The sequence below is a fragment of the Ictalurus furcatus genome, chromosome 1 (assembly GCF_023375685.1).
Source record: "Ictalurus furcatus strain D&B chromosome 1, Billie_1.0, whole genome shotgun sequence".
Taxonomy (NCBI): Eukaryota; Metazoa; Chordata; class Actinopteri; order Siluriformes; family Ictaluridae; genus Ictalurus; species Ictalurus furcatus.
The window spans coordinates 21,619,471-21,637,671 of record NC_071255.1 but is presented as its reverse complement, the minus strand read 5'-3'; the positions used below and the strand labels follow the sequence as shown (position 1 = coordinate 21,637,671).

General features: G+C 39.7%; 1 protein-coding gene across 1 annotated transcript; it reads right to left on the bottom strand.

Annotated features, from left to right (window-relative positions):
• Positions 1-423: 423 nt before the first annotated feature.
• Positions 424-18,128, bottom strand: stk40 (serine/threonine kinase 40). The gene is made up of 11 exons (XM_053632132.1): positions 17,154-18,128; positions 13,792-13,918; positions 13,372-13,457; positions 12,786-12,929; positions 11,153-11,377; positions 10,949-11,001; positions 6,147-6,262; positions 4,059-4,203; positions 3,729-3,848; positions 2,506-2,590; positions 424-2,345 (listed from the first exon to the last, which is right to left on the bottom strand). The coding sequence occupies exons 2-11, from the start codon at positions 13,907-13,909 to the stop codon at positions 2,127-2,129; spliced, it is 1,311 nt and encodes a 436-aa protein (XP_053488107.1). The 5' UTR covers positions 13,910-13,918; positions 17,154-18,128; the 3' UTR covers positions 424-2,126.
• Between the last annotated feature and the right edge of the window lie 73 nt (positions 18,129-18,201).

Genomic DNA, 18,201 nt, shown 5'->3' with positions numbered 1-18,201 from the left:
GTTATTAACATAGCTTAATAAACCATCAGGATTGTGACATTTACTCAGACAAAAAGGGTCATTTAAAAAAAAAAAAAAAAAAAGGAAGCCTTCACTGGGATTACTGGGCAAAAAAAAAAAAAAAAAAAAAAGAGAATCACAGCAATACTTTAGAACTGGATTATGTGATGATCTCATGATACTTCACACCTGGAAGCAAGACCATTTGTACACAGTGAATAAAAATGAAATAAATATGAAATATATGAAATAAAAATGAACACCCTTGAAAAATTAAAACCAAGCAAAGTTAAACAGTTTCACTCATGCTTTCTGTCAAATTGCTTTGCACTTTAAAAACTGAGAGCACAATACAAAAAGAAAAGACAAACTACCATTGAGAAGCTCAGAGGCCTACAGTACTGGATTACACCCCCCCCCCCCCCCCCCCCCAATATTAGTGAATCAGGCAGGCCTTCACAAGCTAAGTCACAGGTTCAGAGGCTGATGCAAGATGACTGCCTGTTTACTAAAATATACTAGACCACCAAAAGGTACAAAAATCACCACTCACTGTTGAAATCTGAATCTAAGGCAAGATATTCTGTGGCAATGATTTATACAAGTAGCTTAGACTGGATTGGTGAACAGTTTGACAGGATTGTAAATATTTATATCCGACTACTTTCAACAAGAGTGAGGAGAAAAACATAAAAATGTTATTAATGTATCAAGAGAACTGCGCTCATAATCTTTATATACATGATGAATAAAGACAATGGCACTAAAAATGGAAGATGGGGATTAGGGTATGTTATATATGCCTACCTTCCTTGGTTTAGTTTTCGTGACCATTCCACAGAACATTGACCAGAAGGGCAGCCAAGGTTCCGGCTTGATGTGGTGTGGCTGAAAAGGAGTGCTGGCTTATTTTCAAAAGGGCAGCTCAAGATGTTGGCTGTGCTCACCACAGGGGCGGGGAAGAGATTAAAGCCTGCACTTCCGGGGCCTAATGGAGCTTAAACTTCCACATGATTGCAGCCTCAACCATCCTGCTTCTGACAGCTTTACATCATCTCTGGTTGTTCTAGGACCTCAGATAATAACAGGCAATCATAAGAACAAAACCCAGAAGGCATGTACTTGAATTTCAGGAATTCACACGTACAAGACAACGCTCTATTGAAGTGTAATAAAAGAAAAGCAAAAGCATTTTGTCCATTGCAGCCGACTGCACCTTTAGCTGATCAGGGGAGAATATCGTACCTCACAGGGCAACAGGTTGCAAAGCAACAGCTTTTGGGACTATTTTTGGCATCTAGGTTTTGAGCTGTACAAAGCTAGCTGCCTGTGAATGCCCAATCAAGCAAGGAAGGCCTACAGAGTCCTTGTGTTATACTATAACTTAAGAACTTAGGCAAACAAGAATAAACGAATAAAATGGCAGGAGAAAAAGAACATGTTCTTAAAATGCTACCTTTCTAACAGGAGAGGGGAGCAAAGCTTATTCAGATTATGAAGAAAACTTTATCGCTGGTTTTGACATGCCAAAACTCTGAAGAAATAATAATAATAATAATAATAATAATAATAATAATAATGCTCTTCACCTGTGCTTGTGGTAATATCCCCACATTTGGATACCTGTTTTTCAAAAATATTGAGAGCACAGTTCTAAACGGACTGAGAGACAGAAACAGAGACGTTAAGAGGTAGATTTGCAATTGTGGATGCAGATGGAGCTCAGTATGGATGGGTGTGGTTGACTGAAGGACCAAGGAACACATGGTGAGACGACAACTGAGGTCAGGTGATCTGAGCTGTTCCCCTTGGAAAGTGCTGAGAGTAGAAAAGGAGAATGAGAGGGGTGTGTGAGATGCACGTGTGCACACCCATTTGCTACATGATTCAATTCCGGTATTGCTGCTAATGTCTGTATGGCAGAGTGACAGGGAGGGGGGTTTGGTAGGGGCTCAGAACCCATAAGTCTTGTGTGTTGCCCTAACTAGAGTCACCTTCTTTAACCAGTGAGAGAAGCAGACGAGAGATAATGGTCCAAAATGCTGCATCTCCTCACCCAAATGCTCTTTAAAGCAACCACACGCACATGTGAATCCGGCTGCATGGCACGGCCTGTGCACAGTGATCTACTTCCTGAGGAAGCGCTGGGCCAGTATGGCTGCGTCTAGAGGGCTGACAGGCTGAGCATCGTGACCCAGGCGCCTTACTGGAGGCACACTGCCAAACTGTCTCTTGGTCAGGAAGCTCTTGGCCTCATGGATAGTGTTCTTCTCCTCAGCTAAAAGCAGCTGCTGGCGCATGTAGTTCTCAAACTCGTACTGTGACGACTCTTCTGTTACCTTCACCTGAACAAAACAGAGAGACGATTAAGGCACGCTGAAGCATATCCACAGATTTGTTCTTTGCAATGCTTCACTGAAGTGATTTCTTTAACTAACTAACCAACCAACTAACCGTTTTATTTTATTTATTTATTTTACACCAAGCAGCCATCTAGGCACTGACCTCCTGTAGATGGTCGGGTTGGTTGAGCTGGTCATCGATGTCCGGTACTACCTGCAGAGGGCCGCTCATGGATGATACAGAATGCCTACAAAAAACACATGACCAAAGAAACTCGGGATCCATTTTGTTGCTCTTGATGGACAAAGGAATGAAAACCTTTTAAATCCAATTAAAAAGAAGTGTCGGAATCTTGAACCGTCCATGTTGTATTAAGGCAAAAGTACACCAGCTTTTTTGTAAGCGGAATTACATTAATTTTGACTTGCATTTAAATTGCCTTTTCCATCACAAATCTTTAAGTCGCACTATGGGAACTCATATATTGAAGGCCTTCATTTCTTCAGAATTCATGAGAATTAATTAAATCTCAAGAATTAATTCTTCCTAAGAAATTAATAAATTTCTTCCTACTATTGTGATTTATGTTAAAGACACACACCAGCTGCCTTTTTCTTGACATCATGCCCAAATGACCACTGGTCACTGGCTGAACTGGCTGCAGATCACTGGTGGGGGTCATCAACAGAAAGGCACTTATTATTTATTTGCTGGTAAAAGCTATTCAGGTTTGTGTATTTTGGCCTTCTTCACAGCTCGACAGACAAAATGAGCAAGTCCATTAACTCCTGGGAGCTAATCATGACTTTATAAGTTCTGCTGTGTTTATGCCCTCATAAATGGCTAAATAAAGCTCCAAGCTCCAATTAATGAACAAGTTGCAAGCACTGTTAATTAAAAAGCTGCACAATAATTAAAAAGGTCCATTTTGTTCACTTTTGTTGCCTGGAACTAAACTTTGGTTGATGAGTAAGACTCCTTCAAAACATTTTTCACAAGACTCATTGCTGAAATGTACTTCCAGGTTCTGAGAACTGCATTCAGGAAAACATATCTACAGAAAACAATGAAGGCGAAACGAAACCCAATAATGCACAGCCGTAAGGAATCCACAGCCACCATGTGCATCAGCTTTATAAGATGTTATGCATTAAGGCATAATCAGTAGTGTAGTCTTACTAGTGTTGGACAGATGAGCAAAGCATTGTAAGCATCAGACAGACTGAGCAAGCCCCAGGTCAAAAATAATCTAAATAAATATAGCTTAAGATAATGTTTCTGATAATATTTCCATAAAAATCATTAGAGTTTTAAGAGAGGCACTGTGAACGGAGAGGATGTGAGCAGGGATCAGAGCAGCTAGGAGACAGAGTTGTGATACTCACCAGGAGGCAATAATGCCACTGAGAGACTCGAGCACCTCCGCTGCAGTCAGCCTCTGCTGGGGATCCAGCAACAGCAATTTACGGATCAAACACACTGTGCTCTCTGACACGCGGCCGTCCCTGCACGAGAGCATATGCGCATCAGAGACAAGTTAAATTCAACAACTGAATATGTAATTTTTCATCACGACACTCCTATCTGAAAACTGTAAGAAAAATATGTACAATGTACAAATGTAAAATTTTTCAAATAAATTTATTTCTGAATACATGTACTCAAAAGGTAATATTAAACTGTTTCAGTAAAATGTTCATGTGTGTAGCACTCACTCTGGGATGGAGTACTCTGCAGCCTTGATCTTGCGAAAGAGCTCTTGAGGTATGCTATCATAAAAGGGGAACTGGCCATACAGCATGGTGAACAGCACCACACCGAGAGCCCACATATCACTAGGCTTCCCACGGTATGGACGACCTGCAAGAGAATATTCAACACTGTTAGGTCCAAGAGACAGAAGTTACCACTGGAGGTACAAAAGTTTTATTAGAGAGTTCACTACAAGGCTCAGTATGTGTGCAGGGAAATCTAACAATCTAACAAACTGAACCATGCTAAACTCCACTAGCAGGACTGGACACATTCATATCACCCCTGGCATATACTGCCCTATCGCTCATCTGTGCATCCAAGACATGAGTCAGTGCAATAGTCATTGAAATTTGTGTCAGTGTACTGCAAATAATACAAAAAAATGGCCACAAATGTTACAACAGCAAGAAGGATGTCCTGTTTATGACCAGCAGAAAAGCTTGAGTCACCACTAATGACAGCTCCAGTATCATCACCTTCGCCATATCCTGCATGTCAGATACATGTTTACTCTGGAGCTTCATGGTGTCTCTGCCTGCAGTATATGCTCAGCCGTACTTTTTCTACTCCATGCATATTAAAAAATAAAACCTTACAAATAAAACAAAAAGAGACACAATAAAGCAAGATATTAGGGGGGGGGGGGGGGGGGCGGGGTGGTAAAAGACAGAAAGAAAATGGAAGATGGGAACAGCAAAAGAGAGAGGAGGAAGCAGGAGGAGTTTCCCCTCAGTATGACTCATTGTGATGACTCATTCAGGCAGTGCTTCATTGTTTTTAGTCACGTTCTGCTGATCTACAAGTCCTTTGTTTTCATGTGAACAGAGGAGTACAAACAAACGCTGAACCATTTACTCCAACTGACAATACTACAGTAAATTGCACCTAGAAGGTACTGAAAAACAGAAGTGGGAAATTGTGATTGGTTAGCTGATGACTGTCACAGCTATGAGGAAGGTGGTGGTGTTGCAAAATTTCATGTATACAACCTAAAAGCTATTTAGACACAAAGCTGTCTTAATTCTATTCTTTTCACTGGTTCGCAAAGAGGGTCAAGGGGACTTGGTTAGATTTTTTATTATTATTATTTTGTAGTTAACAGTGGTGGAAATCACAACCCTACATTACAAACTAAATAACAAAATGTAATCATTTTGATATAGTTATGAGGTTTGATTGGTCTATTGAATGGAATGGGTTTAATCCAATAACAATTAGACCTATAAATATGTCACCTTCAACCAAATGACAATTTTAATAAATGTGATCTGTTGGTGGAAACTAGCCAATTAGGCAAAAATGATAACTATGCAAATATTCCGATATTAATGGGAATTTGGCAATATTCTAATTAGTATTGAGTCATGTAAATGCCACGATCCGATGGCCCAATTCAGATTAAGACAATATTCTGATTGCCCAAATTCTGATTCCCACCCCTGGAATATGTCCTTAATAACCTGAAAATTTATTGCATGTAAACACCTTCAGAAAATCCACTGAAAGGAGACACATGCGCATACTCAGTCTGCGAGGAATTATAGGTGCTAACAGATGCTTAGCTGTAGCTCCCACATAAACATCGTATTCAGAATATGGCTACAACACAAACGGACCTTAAATAGAATTTGATGTGAATGTAAACATAGCCATTTAATCATTTTTAGTAACTGATCCAGACTCTCTCCTGAGAATACACCCTGGATGAGACAACAATCCAGTTGACAGCACCATGTTCACACACACATTTACACACTCACACATTCATACCTACAGGGAATTTATCTTAGTCCATCAACCTACTGAACCTCTGTTATTTATACTGAAAAATCAAGGAAAGGATTTATTTATTGCTACTTATGTCCAATATCACAATACAGGGACAACTCACAAAGATGCACAGTAAACAAGCCATAAGATACCCTGGAAAACCATAACCCTTAGTCATGCTGTCATTCCTGGTATGATTAGTGCAGTGTTTGATTACAGTGGTGATGTGGAGTAGGAATCATTGTGTCTCTCACACATTTGCATGCACAACATCTTACCACTTAGGACATCTGGGCTAATGTAGGCTGGGCTGCCTCTCTGGTCCTTCAGTAGATCCTCTTCACTCACCAAATGCTTACCCAGGCAGAAGTTGGTGATTGTGATCCGGTGAGTTCTGCAACACACACACACACACACACACACACACACACACACACCCCTCTATAAGCACAGTTGGTTCACAGATTGCAAGTAGCTTTAAATATAAGCACCGACTGTGTACTAAATGTTTAAAGCTTTCTGCTGTCTGCAATGCAAACTAGCTGGAATGAGACATGTGTTCTACATGACTTGCCTTTTGAGGAAAAGGAGCAGGGTGAGCAGCTCTGTTACAGTTGGAACAAAGTTCATATCCAGGCCAGAAATTTTTTTACCTTGTTTCTTTGTATGGCAATAAGAGGAATCGTGTTTTAAAATTAGAATCACAAAACAGGAAGAAGTATTTAATATGCAACGTTTATGTTTCATAAGGCCACAATTTTAAAAAGGTCTACAGGTAGAACAGCAGGGGGAAAAAACAAGGATGAAAACTGCACGCGCGCACACACACACACACACACCAACGCTACTCACTGTTGCTAGATGAGCACTGAACGTATCTGTATGAACATGTTTGGTATTTGTGTCCGTGTCATCACGACTAAACTGACGTGGGTGGCAGAGACCCACAGTACTAGTGAGGGAGAACTGTAATAGCCTGTCTTTACACAGAACATAACTAAACAGGACAGCACACACATAAGCAGCTCTTCGACAAACAAGTGAGTCAACCTGTGGCTTAACACAAGCACTTTGATGACTAACTTATCACAGTAAAGGGATGTGATCGAAGCTATTTTAATGCACGCACACAAATAACATGCATGCACACAAGAGCACACACCACATTAACCCACATGGAACAAGCTGCTCAGCTGATATGTCTGATCCAACAAAGAATGGTGTACAGCTTTCCCAAAAGAACAGTCATTGTAACTTGTGATCGCAAACCTTTATTCAGAACTCGTCACATCCTCTTCTTTAGCTTCCCCAAATCTCTTTCACTTTCACACCCTGACAATGACTCACAAGAGCTACACTGAGGATGCTTGCAGATGCAGAGTTTTCCCTGGGATAGTTTCTCACTGACTTAGGGTACATTTACATAACAATGATGTACTACAAATGGAAAAGGTTTTTCTCAGCATTTTTGAAAAGTTTCATGCACAGATGATAACGCTGTCAAAACGATCCCCGTTCACATGGATCCGCAAAAACGACTAAAAACGCTGTATTATGTATGCCAGGCCAGTAGGTGGTGATGTCACTTTGTAAAGAAACATGCACATAAGCATTCACTTCAATGTGTCTACCATATTGATCTGGGCAAAACTGCCCTATAAACAAATACAAGTAAACTGGGGAGCTGTGCTTTTTCTGGATAAAAAGCACAATAACGTTTACATTTCTCAAACGATTTCAATGGTTTATGATCTATGTGGAGTACAAAAAAAAAAAAAAAAAAAAAAAACCGTTCTGTCTCCAGTTACTTAGAATCTCAATAGTTAGACTCGGAAAATTATTCATAGTCATAAGGAAATGTGAAAACTCACTTGTCAACGATATATTTGGCTTATTTTTCTTGGTTAATAAATGTTGACACTTCCCTACTGTAATACATTGTAATGTATATGAATTGTGTATAAAGGTTTTTTCATTGTGGAAAGTCATTCTGACTTCAATCACATCTATTAGCTGTTCTTGTGCTCCAGGTCAGAATTCTGTTAAAAAGCTTGTTCATTTTTAAATACTGAAATTCCAAAAAATCAAAATAGTGCAAATAGTGAGACAATGGCAGTCAGTCTGGTTTCTATATTTTATTAGCAATAAAAGGATACAGATATACTCCAAAACATACAATTACAAAAGATAATAAGATGCAGGTTACCAATTTGGCGTATGTACAAATGCGTCTCAGCTGGTCATAGTAGTGCTGCAGTAAATCTACACTTTGCTGGAGAAGCATTAATAAACTCAAAATCTTGAGCAGCATAAATGCAGTCCTGTAGTTGTGACGTACTTGCACGCATGCCTATAGACTGAACATGTAAGACGCACGTGCATGATGTCATCGTTTTCACAGATTCTCATTTTTGTATGTTTACACGGAGACAACGGTGGCATAGTTTTCAAAAACTGATCGTTTTCAGGCTCCAAAACGCCACTGTCGTGTAAACGAACAGCCAAACTGCATAAAGTTTCTGTTTTTAGTTGAAAACATTGTCATGTAAACTGCCCCTTAAAGACAATGTCAGGTTCTAGTGCACACTTATGTGGTGCCTCATAGTGCATGCTAGGCTATGAATCTGTTCCGGCTTCAATGTGGTAAACAGCTGTCTTGATGAAGTTTAGGGCACATGATTTTAGTCCAGATTTCTCATCACCGTTTAATTTTGGGTCTTGGTGACTTTTTTCCCCCCCACAGTCTGCAAGCAGTCGCCAAGGCTCTGAGGCATGTTCCTCACTGCCCGCAGTTCCCCAACCAATCCACCCTCTTCATTTCACTCCGTGTTCACACAAAATAGTGACAAAGTCTAAAAGTCACATGATAGACAGCTTGAGTTTATTTTTGTGAGAAAGACTAGTCTGCATGCTACCCTCATGAAGGTCCCTTAGGACGAGTTCCTTTTTTTTTTTTTTTTTTTTTGCATGCGAGCAAACTGATAGCACTCTTTCCTCTGCCTGCAAATAATAAAACCGCTGCTCTCATGGGAAAAGCTAAAATATTTTTATGTATGGAAATTTCTGGCCTCCAGGCGACAAACAACATGGGATTTTCACACTATAAGAAATGCCTTCAGTGAAGAAAGACTAAACCAGGTTCCTATTAAAATCAAAAAACAGACATAAAGGTTTCATTGTCCAGAGGATAATGGGTCTGCACCTAATGCAAGCTGATTTGGAAGTTTAAACAATGCCTCTTTAACAACTAAAAACACAGTGAGAAAGCACAGGTGCAGATGCACAGTAGAAATGTAGAATGGTTCTTAGAAATCCCCACCAAAAACCTGCCATTTGCAAGGGGGGAAAAAAATACTTAAAAGTTCACTCCAACAGAGTGGTCTTTTTGTATCAACAGCCCTAAGGAGCCCTAGTGACAGGCAAAGTGTGTGTGTGCTCAGCAGGACATGAGAGGGTGAAAGCAGTTGCTTGAGAAGTGTGAGTAAATGGACATCACACACACCTCACACAGCGACCCCAAACACCACTCTTGCTTAACAGTCCATCATAATGACAACAGCTATATTTTTGAGATTTCAGAAGGCTTGTACTTAATGTGATCTTCCTCCACCACAATCAGTTCCATTATAAAAGAGGTGAAATTTTAGGGGGCATTTCAGTTTGAAATAAACATATGTGATAACTTCAAACACCTCACATTTGACTTGTGAAAGAAGTACATTAGACTTGTTTCAAATTATTCTACAACCAGTTGCCTATAAATTAGCCCGGTCAATCAGTCTATTCAATCAAACATAATCAAGGGGAAATAACTCAACTTGGTCACCTCATTAAATGAATCACCAAGATCTCATGTTTCTTTTACCTTAAACGTCAAAACCATCTTGAAGAATCCCTTAAATAGTTTTGATCCAAATCAGAACAAATTACATCTTCATCTCCTTTTAGGTTTGATTTCGTAATCAACAGAAGGAACAGGTTGAGAAGATGAAAGGGTACGTGGAAAAACTGCAGAGGGGAGAGATGTGCCAGAGTGACGTCCGTGTGCGCATGTGTGTGACTCAGCTCTGAGTTATGGATTCTTTGGCAGCATTCTGTATTGTCTCCAGCTGGGACAAACTGTTCTGCTCTCCAGCACCACTGAACCAGGCAGAGTCACTTTAAACACCATAGGAGACATGTGAACATCTGTGTGCACGTGCGTGTGTGTATATGTAGAATTAAATGAATGGAACTTCATGTGCTGCTTCCAAGTGGTCCAATTAATTTAGCCTTGCTGACAGTTCAGCATTTTCTTATGTACAGCGATTTTTTTCACACAAATTTCATTTTACATTAAAGCACACAAACATTCACGTCATCGCTTGATGAAATTTGCTCAGCATATATACACATACTGCAGGTCTGAAAATCAACTATTTATGACACATGAGGGTCACAGTTGGTAAGTTATAAGCTGGCGTTGAGGAGAAACATTTGTCAGACTCACATGCTACAGCAGAGTGTGTTCCAAGTTTAGACTAGTTGTGAGTTTTCATGTGGTCCTTACCTGGCCTCAAGCAACACATGCAGTCAGATGAACAGCCATAAATTGGGATTTTCATTTTTTTGGTGCATATCTTATTTATTTAAACCCCTTCCAATAACAGCATTGGCGTGAACAGTCAGTAGAAAGAGAAATAATTTTTTTTTTCTTTTTTAAAAATATAAATACCATTTCGCAGACTACTCAATGTCTGGAAAAGCATATAATGTCAGAAAGTTTGAATACTGTAGGGTCTATAGGTTGCATTTCACTTATCTGAACCAACTCCAATGTGTGATTTCCACACTACTCTTTCCCTCTTCCAGAGAACTCATAATGGGCATGTTGCACACTGCCTTATCTTCACAGGAATATACTACCAAATACCAACCGCAGGACTGAATCACACCTTTATTCTCCTGAGCTTAGAGCAGGTTGACAAGGCCAGGCTTCTCTCTGTTAAATACGCATTGGCTTCAAGTCTGCCCAAAGGCCAAAATCTTTCAGCTCCACACAGCGGGTAAAAGAAGAAAGGAATCAGCAGGGAAGTCTTACCTTTTGTTAAGCACCATGTTTCCAAGCTTCAAGTCTCGGTGCACAATGTTCTTCTGCGGAGAGAAACACAAGTAAAACTTTAAAATGAGAAGAGATATGTGCATATAGATAATACTTTATCAAATGTCTGGCTTTGTATTCCCCCCCCCCCCTTTTTTTTTTTTTAAACGAATTTTGTAATTGTACCTACAAGCTACTGCTCACCTTATGCAGAGCCTCAACCACTCGCACTACATCACAGAAGATGACAATGGCTTCACGCTCACTAAGTCTCTTCTCCTTGATGACATAGTGCTGCAGGTTGATGAGGTCCACTGTTTTGTCACTGAAGTCATGAGCACACAGGCAGTCCAGCACCAAACAGATCCGCTTCTTCATCCTGCGTGCTCTACTGGCCTCCATATCCTCCACAATCTCACAGGAGCGATCCTGAGAACCAAAGAGAAAAGTTACCAATAAAAGGAATAGGAAAACAAAATTTTAAAAAAAGCCACTTTAAGTCATTTCCAAATTTTAGAGAAATTGAGAAAATACTTTCTTGCAGTACAAAACAAAACATCATTGAAAAGTACATCAAACCAATGAGTCATAGTGCAGACAAAATTTTGGGAATTATTATTTTTTTTTTATATATGTACACAAACATATATACATGCATGATGAAGGAAAATGACCTAAAAGTATATATAGCTCATGGTTTTCTGCAGCCCAATATCAAACATATGAAATTTATGGCATATGCTGTTGCAGGGCTTCCCAATGTGTTGTGCACAAGCAAAATGGTTTGGGACATGGGCATGGGGGGGGTGGGGGTATGGGGACTTGCTGAAAGTAGGCAATTGGATACTGAAGAGGAGTGAATGAATTGTTAAATGACTGAATGAGTAGTTGCTGCGCGTTCGCTGATGCACAGCTACTGTGAATAATTTCATGGTCTTCGTGTTTTCATGTCACTTGGTCCTTCAGAATGTCTAATAGATGTCAGTGGTTAAACATTGAGATACATTCAACTCTCCAGCAGCAGACAGACACCACTGTTTTAGTCCTGAGTAAGAAGCAGAACCTCATGGATAAGCTTTAGATGTCATTTAACCCACTGCTGTTGAGTGCCCTCAGAATATCACATACAGCTAAGTTCGGCTTGATATTTTATTTCTGCGTGGTAGTGCAATGATTATTTAATAAAATACCAGGATTAGTAAAATGTGAAAGTGCAAGGCTTAGGACATAATGAGTTAAGATGACATAGGATTTATCTATTTCAAATTAGGAAACACAAAGTTGAAAAGCCCTGTTCTAGTCATCTAAAGGGTTGAACATATGGCTGAACATTGCTGTCATGAATGGGCTGAGGAAAGACTCTGCAGACTCAGAGGTTAGCCAAAGATTAGAGGCCCAGTGGACAGGAGTCTGATTGAGTTAATACATCAATCAGTATGATTGATTGATATGAATGGAACCCAAAGCTAAGCAGTACATCTGTGAAGCCTTGCTTTGCTTTAAGAAGAGCATCAGAGGTAGTGGCAGAAACACTGATGAGTGAGTGGGAAAAGAATGCCTGGCTCAAACAGAAACTAAACTGATGAGTCATATTGAGAGCTGTGGAGAGAAATGTTCCTGTCTAAGTAATATTTACATTACAAATAACACAGGAGGAAGACTGAACAGGACTTTGTGGAACAAACCAAGTCCAATCTCAGCAGCTGCAAAAAAGGAATCTTGATATAGATTTATCAGATATATGATATAGAGTTAAAAACAAATTCCTATTAAAGCCCTGCCATTTAACCAGTCATTTTAGCTACAGGCATGTGCCTTGCATTTGTTTTGTCTATACCTGAAAGAGTCCATGGTGATGCACCACTCCATCCTGATTGTGAAGGAGAGACAACAGTGAGTACTCTGTGTGCAGCAGCATCTTGCCTTGCCTTTCCTCCTGCGTCTCTCCAGACGAGTCAGCACGTTCCTCTAGGGTCAAAATCTAAAGACAGGTCAAAGCACAGAGGTCATGACCTCAATAGATCATACTCTAAAGCATCCACAGGTTCTCAACGACCTTATCATCACAGTTGTGAATTCTTGATCATGATAACAACAAACTGATAAGATCTTTCATCACTTAAGAGACAAGACACACTAGGCTCTTGGGAGGAGAATGGGATTAAAAGGTTCACTTAGGGCAGTGTCTCTACAGGCTTCTTGACTCATTATCTAATAGCACCTCATAAAGTGGGGGAATTGGTCAAATCTCAACTTTAAATCAGCCAAATCTCTTGTAGGAGGTCATAAAAAAGGCCCATTTAGAAGGTCAAAAGGTTCACATCACCTCTAAAACAAAAGCACCGGTGTCTTTTGGAACTGTACTGCATCCGCAAACATCACATACAGGAGGAGGTTATTGATTAAAATTATTAGTAACTCACTTTTAACTGGTAGAAGTCATCTGTTCCATCTTTCCTGGCCAGACACTGAACTATGCTCTGCACAGGAGAGTTTCCCAGTCGAGGCCCTGTTAGCAGAGAGAGGTGGAGGGATTTAACAGCTGGTGTTAGACCAAATGGTACTGTGTTTACAGTGGTCTGCAATTTCCCCCAGCCCAAATGTAAACTTACACTGCACTTCTTACAAGGTGTATTAAAATGCACGGTTATTTTTAATTAATATACACCTTAACATGCATTCAAATCCTATCTCAAAACACCACCTTGCTAGACTTAGAACTGAAGTCTCAGATGTTCACATGAAAAATTCCTGCCAATTTGCAGCCCACCAATTCAATCTGAACTTCACTAGCACACACGCATGAAACTAAACTTTTCATGCAGTAGCCTCGGGTCTCTTACCCAAGACAAAGGGTCCAGCTCTCTTAGCATTGTTGCCAGATATCCCAGGACAAAGGAGCTTGCTTGCCCTGCCGGATGATTCTCCTGCCCCTCTCTCTGCAACACGACGTCTAGACATTCTGCAGATCTGTGAAGACAAAAGAAGCAGATAAGCAAAAAGCATTCAAATGTCATAAATGGGGTGGATTTACATGAAAATTAAGCCTTTATTCAAACGTAAAACACACAAAAAAACCACTACAGCAAATAATAATAATAATAATAATAATACTAATAAACAGTGGGTCCTGAGCAGAGACACTAAGCGCCTGACATACAGTAGTAAGCAGAACCCTGACAGAGAGAACCTGGCTCACCACATTTCAAATCAGAAAGAAGACATTCAGTACAGTGTTACTGAGGGCTTCCAGTAGACTGGCAGCAAAGGGTGAGTCACCAGCAGGAAAAAAAATAAATAAAAAATTGTGTGGGGGGGGGGGATGGGAGCTGGCTTGAGTAAGCGATAACCCCTCCCCACCACTTAATAACAATCACAAGATCTGCCAACAGCGGTGGCCCTGAATGAATGGCAGGCCATCACAGGTCCATTTGCATCAACAGAGAATGGCTACTGGGGTGAAATCTCCAGATGAGACTGCAGCAAAACAATGGGAATAAATGCATGAATGATATTGCGGACATTTAAATTCAGTGAGACCGCATGCAAAAAGAATGAGTTGTACACCAGCATGCACAGACCAATGGAAAAAAAAAATAACATCCACAAAAACAGACTATGGCTTTATGGTGGATTGCTGTTTCAATACACGTTTTCTCTCTCATTCCACTCATTCTTAATATGTGAAGTGTACATGAGTGGCACAAAATGCTCACAAGATTGCAAATTCATCATTGGTCAAGTAACTTCAGTCTCACAAACATTTCAAAAACCGGATTACTTTAGGATTCAGCCAGTCCTGACCAAAGTGTAAAAGTCTATGGTCATATACTGTATACCAGGGGAAGTTTGCCTATTCATCTTGTTGAAAAACTGGTTTCTATAATTTGCTGAAACTCTCTCCCTAGTTCTTGTAAGAAGGAAGTACATGCCTAATATTAAAGTGTGATTCACAAAGCAACTGCATGGTTCCCACTTACGAAAGACTAGTCAGGAAAAAAATTAATAAAATGGCTTTAGATACATACTTGTGTGACATCAGAAAAAGTCATAACAGGAGGAGAACATTTAGTAGCAGTCAGTCCTTTGTCCAACCCAGCCAAATCTCAAATAAATCCATTTCAAATTAGTATAAGCAACGTAATAATGCAAACAACCTCAGGCTATTAGTCGGAATGAAATAAGTCACATGAACTGACCTTACATTTTGAATGTAGTTATACAACAGCGCTGTTTTCTCAAATCTGATTAATTTTCAACAGCACCACCACTCTGGCTGTAGTTCTGACTGTAAGTCAAATCACATGTTTATGTAAATGGCCTCACTCTACTGTTATCAATTCTATAGTATCAACTCATTCACATGGACTTCTATGGAAAACCTACAAAAACTAATAGTAAGTGGATAAAAGGGTATTGTTAGTTTTCAAAGAAAAACATGATATTGTGAAACTTTCTATAGCCATTTAACATTATGGAAGCAGTCTCAGGTGTCAGTGCTTTGTAAGCTATCCGCCGCAGGATAATCTTTATGACAGGACTTTGCACTTTATGGTTCTTGGTAACGTTTGTGATTTTTTTTTTTGTCGTCTTAACATGAAGAGAGAGGGAAGAAGAGAGGTTGGTGACAGAACACTGCTGTAATGTAAGCGATAACAGTTAGCAAAATTGCTTAGCAAATATTCTACAGCTTTAAATGGTTTAAAAAGTACATGATGATCATTAATAAATTAAAATTGTTGGCAGTAAAAAACACAAGAGACATGCTGTTATAGGAAAATAATCAAGCTCATTTCATAGCCAACCAGTCAGCCGTGGATGATTTTAACATGATAACGTCACATCATATCTTATTCCTTACTTAGCATTCCGTTATTGGAGAATTAGGTATCTGGGGTACAATTCATGTTTTATACCTCTGAAGAAGAAGCAGGACAAAACAAAACCCTTAAAGCCATTCTGCAGCAGTGTACACAGCCTGTCTAGAGGGAGTAGGAGTTCAATTGGCTGCCACTGTACATAAATTCTCAGTTTCATCATCATCATGGATGCTTGTCTAGCTCCAGACTGCTGACAATGCGACAGACATGATCACATGGACATCATCCTTTGAGATATTTTAATTGACAGCTCTGCGAAATGACCCAATGTCCACGCTTTATCTTGTAGGGTTTTGGAGAGTTTTGTAGGTCACGTTTGCACACAACGGAAATAGCAATGGAGTCCAAAGAGAAACTGTTTGACCATGTACGTATACGTTTTGTTTAGAAAGTGAAGTGCGTTTTCTGCTTAGCCAGTCTTAAGTTGTTAATAGTCTAAAGCGCTAGTTTGTGTGTGAAATGATGTCACTGCTGCGTGTACTCCGCTTTGTAAACACATGCCAGTCTCATTAACCAGGGAGCTAAATTTAAAGCCACGAGTTTCAGCCGTGTGTGGAATAACAGGACGACCATTTTCCAACTGACCTGCTCTCGTGCTTTTAAAAGGTCGAGCCGTTTTCTTTTTTTTAATAAAATAAAAACCAATACACCAGCAATTTGATCCAAGACCGCAGCACAGTAGCAGCCTACAACAACGAGAGACCTTCTCTATAAACTGTAGCCGAATCGGTGGCTCACGTGAACGTAAATGAATGTCCAAGAAGACAGTAAATTATGTCCAAGAGGACAGTCAGTTAGCAGACACCTCTTCTAGTTCACTCGGTCAAGTCCCCTGCCGTGCAAGACTCGCTAATGGTTCTGACTGGAAGCGCCATAGCACTTGGAGATTAGGAGCAGATCGGTCAAAGGAAGAAAGAAACAGCGCTTGGCTGCTGCTTGGTCGATTACACTGATAATGCTGATTTGAGATCAGTTAGTCAAATGTTATCTTGCGTGTACATGTAAAACTTGTAAATATGTGGATGCGATTTCTTTCTGTAGCCAAACCAACTGTCTTTGGGTTATTCTAGCCACACAGAGCTAATATTTCCAGCTGATACTTTTTTAGCTAACTTATTCGAAGCTATGTTACTCGAGGACAAAGCTAATACCTCTATGGAGCTCAAACAATACTTCAAACAATATTTTTGAAAACTACATGAGCTACCTGCTAGCCGGACACGACGTATTAGATATATGTAGCTATCTAGCTAATAAGCGAGTGTTAGCTCGGCTCTGTAACGCAAAGCTTGGTCCACTGACTGATGGGCCATTTAATAACTCACCTCTAGCTAAAAACCGCCGGGGGAATATCCTGTGTTGTCTACACAACCGCTGACATCTTTGTCCAAATCTTTAGCGAGGAGCAGTGCACTGACAGTTCCTCCACACCACAAAGCAGCCTGTCTTTCAAAATGCACGTTTTTTTTCACAGCATTACCGAAACTGGTAATCAGGAAAAGCCTTCTTGGGACTGCTGATCACATCTTTCCATAGCAGCACCACCTGACAACGGAAATGACGCACGTAGGATAAGTGACAGTGCAGCTCAGCCAATAAAGGCTGGAGACCTGCCCCCTTCTTAATGTAGCCAATTACATGCCTTGGCTTGCATCCGAAAAAAAGCCTCGCTCGTGCAGTCATGTTAAACATTCTTCTCAAAGCAGTTGTTAAATAATTTTTTTTAACAGTATAATCTTTATAGATTAGAGTGAGGATACAACAGGCGTAAATATGTATTCCCATAATCTGTTTTTTTTAGACGCTCACTTGTCTTCTATATGGGTTCATTCAAGGAGTTAACAGATGAGAATTAGATTGTGATCTACTGACATAACCGTATAATTTAGAAAAACTACTGACATAACTTTTAAAATGAATAAAAACAAAACAAACAAACAAAAAAAAACTAATTTGGTGACTGTTAGTTTTTAATCATGCCTTCCCTGGTGAAAGATCCAGCTTAGACTCTGCAGCTAATATAATATAGACCTATAATATAAATGTATAATGAGTAATAAAAAACATTAAATTAAATAAAAGCAAAAACAAACAAACAAACAAAAAAATAATAGTCATTTGGTGAATGCTAGTTTTTAATCATGCCTTCCCTGGTGAAAGATCCAGCTTGGACTCTGCAGCTAATATAATATAGACCTATGATATAAATGTATAATGAGTAATAAAAAAACTTTAAAATAAATCAAAACAAACAAACAAACAAAAAGTCATTTGGTTTTTAATCATGCCTTCCCTGGTTAAAGATCCAGCTTGGACTGACCAGCTACCAATTTCCAAAATACAGTGCAAGCTGGTCAAACTAGTGACTAGTGT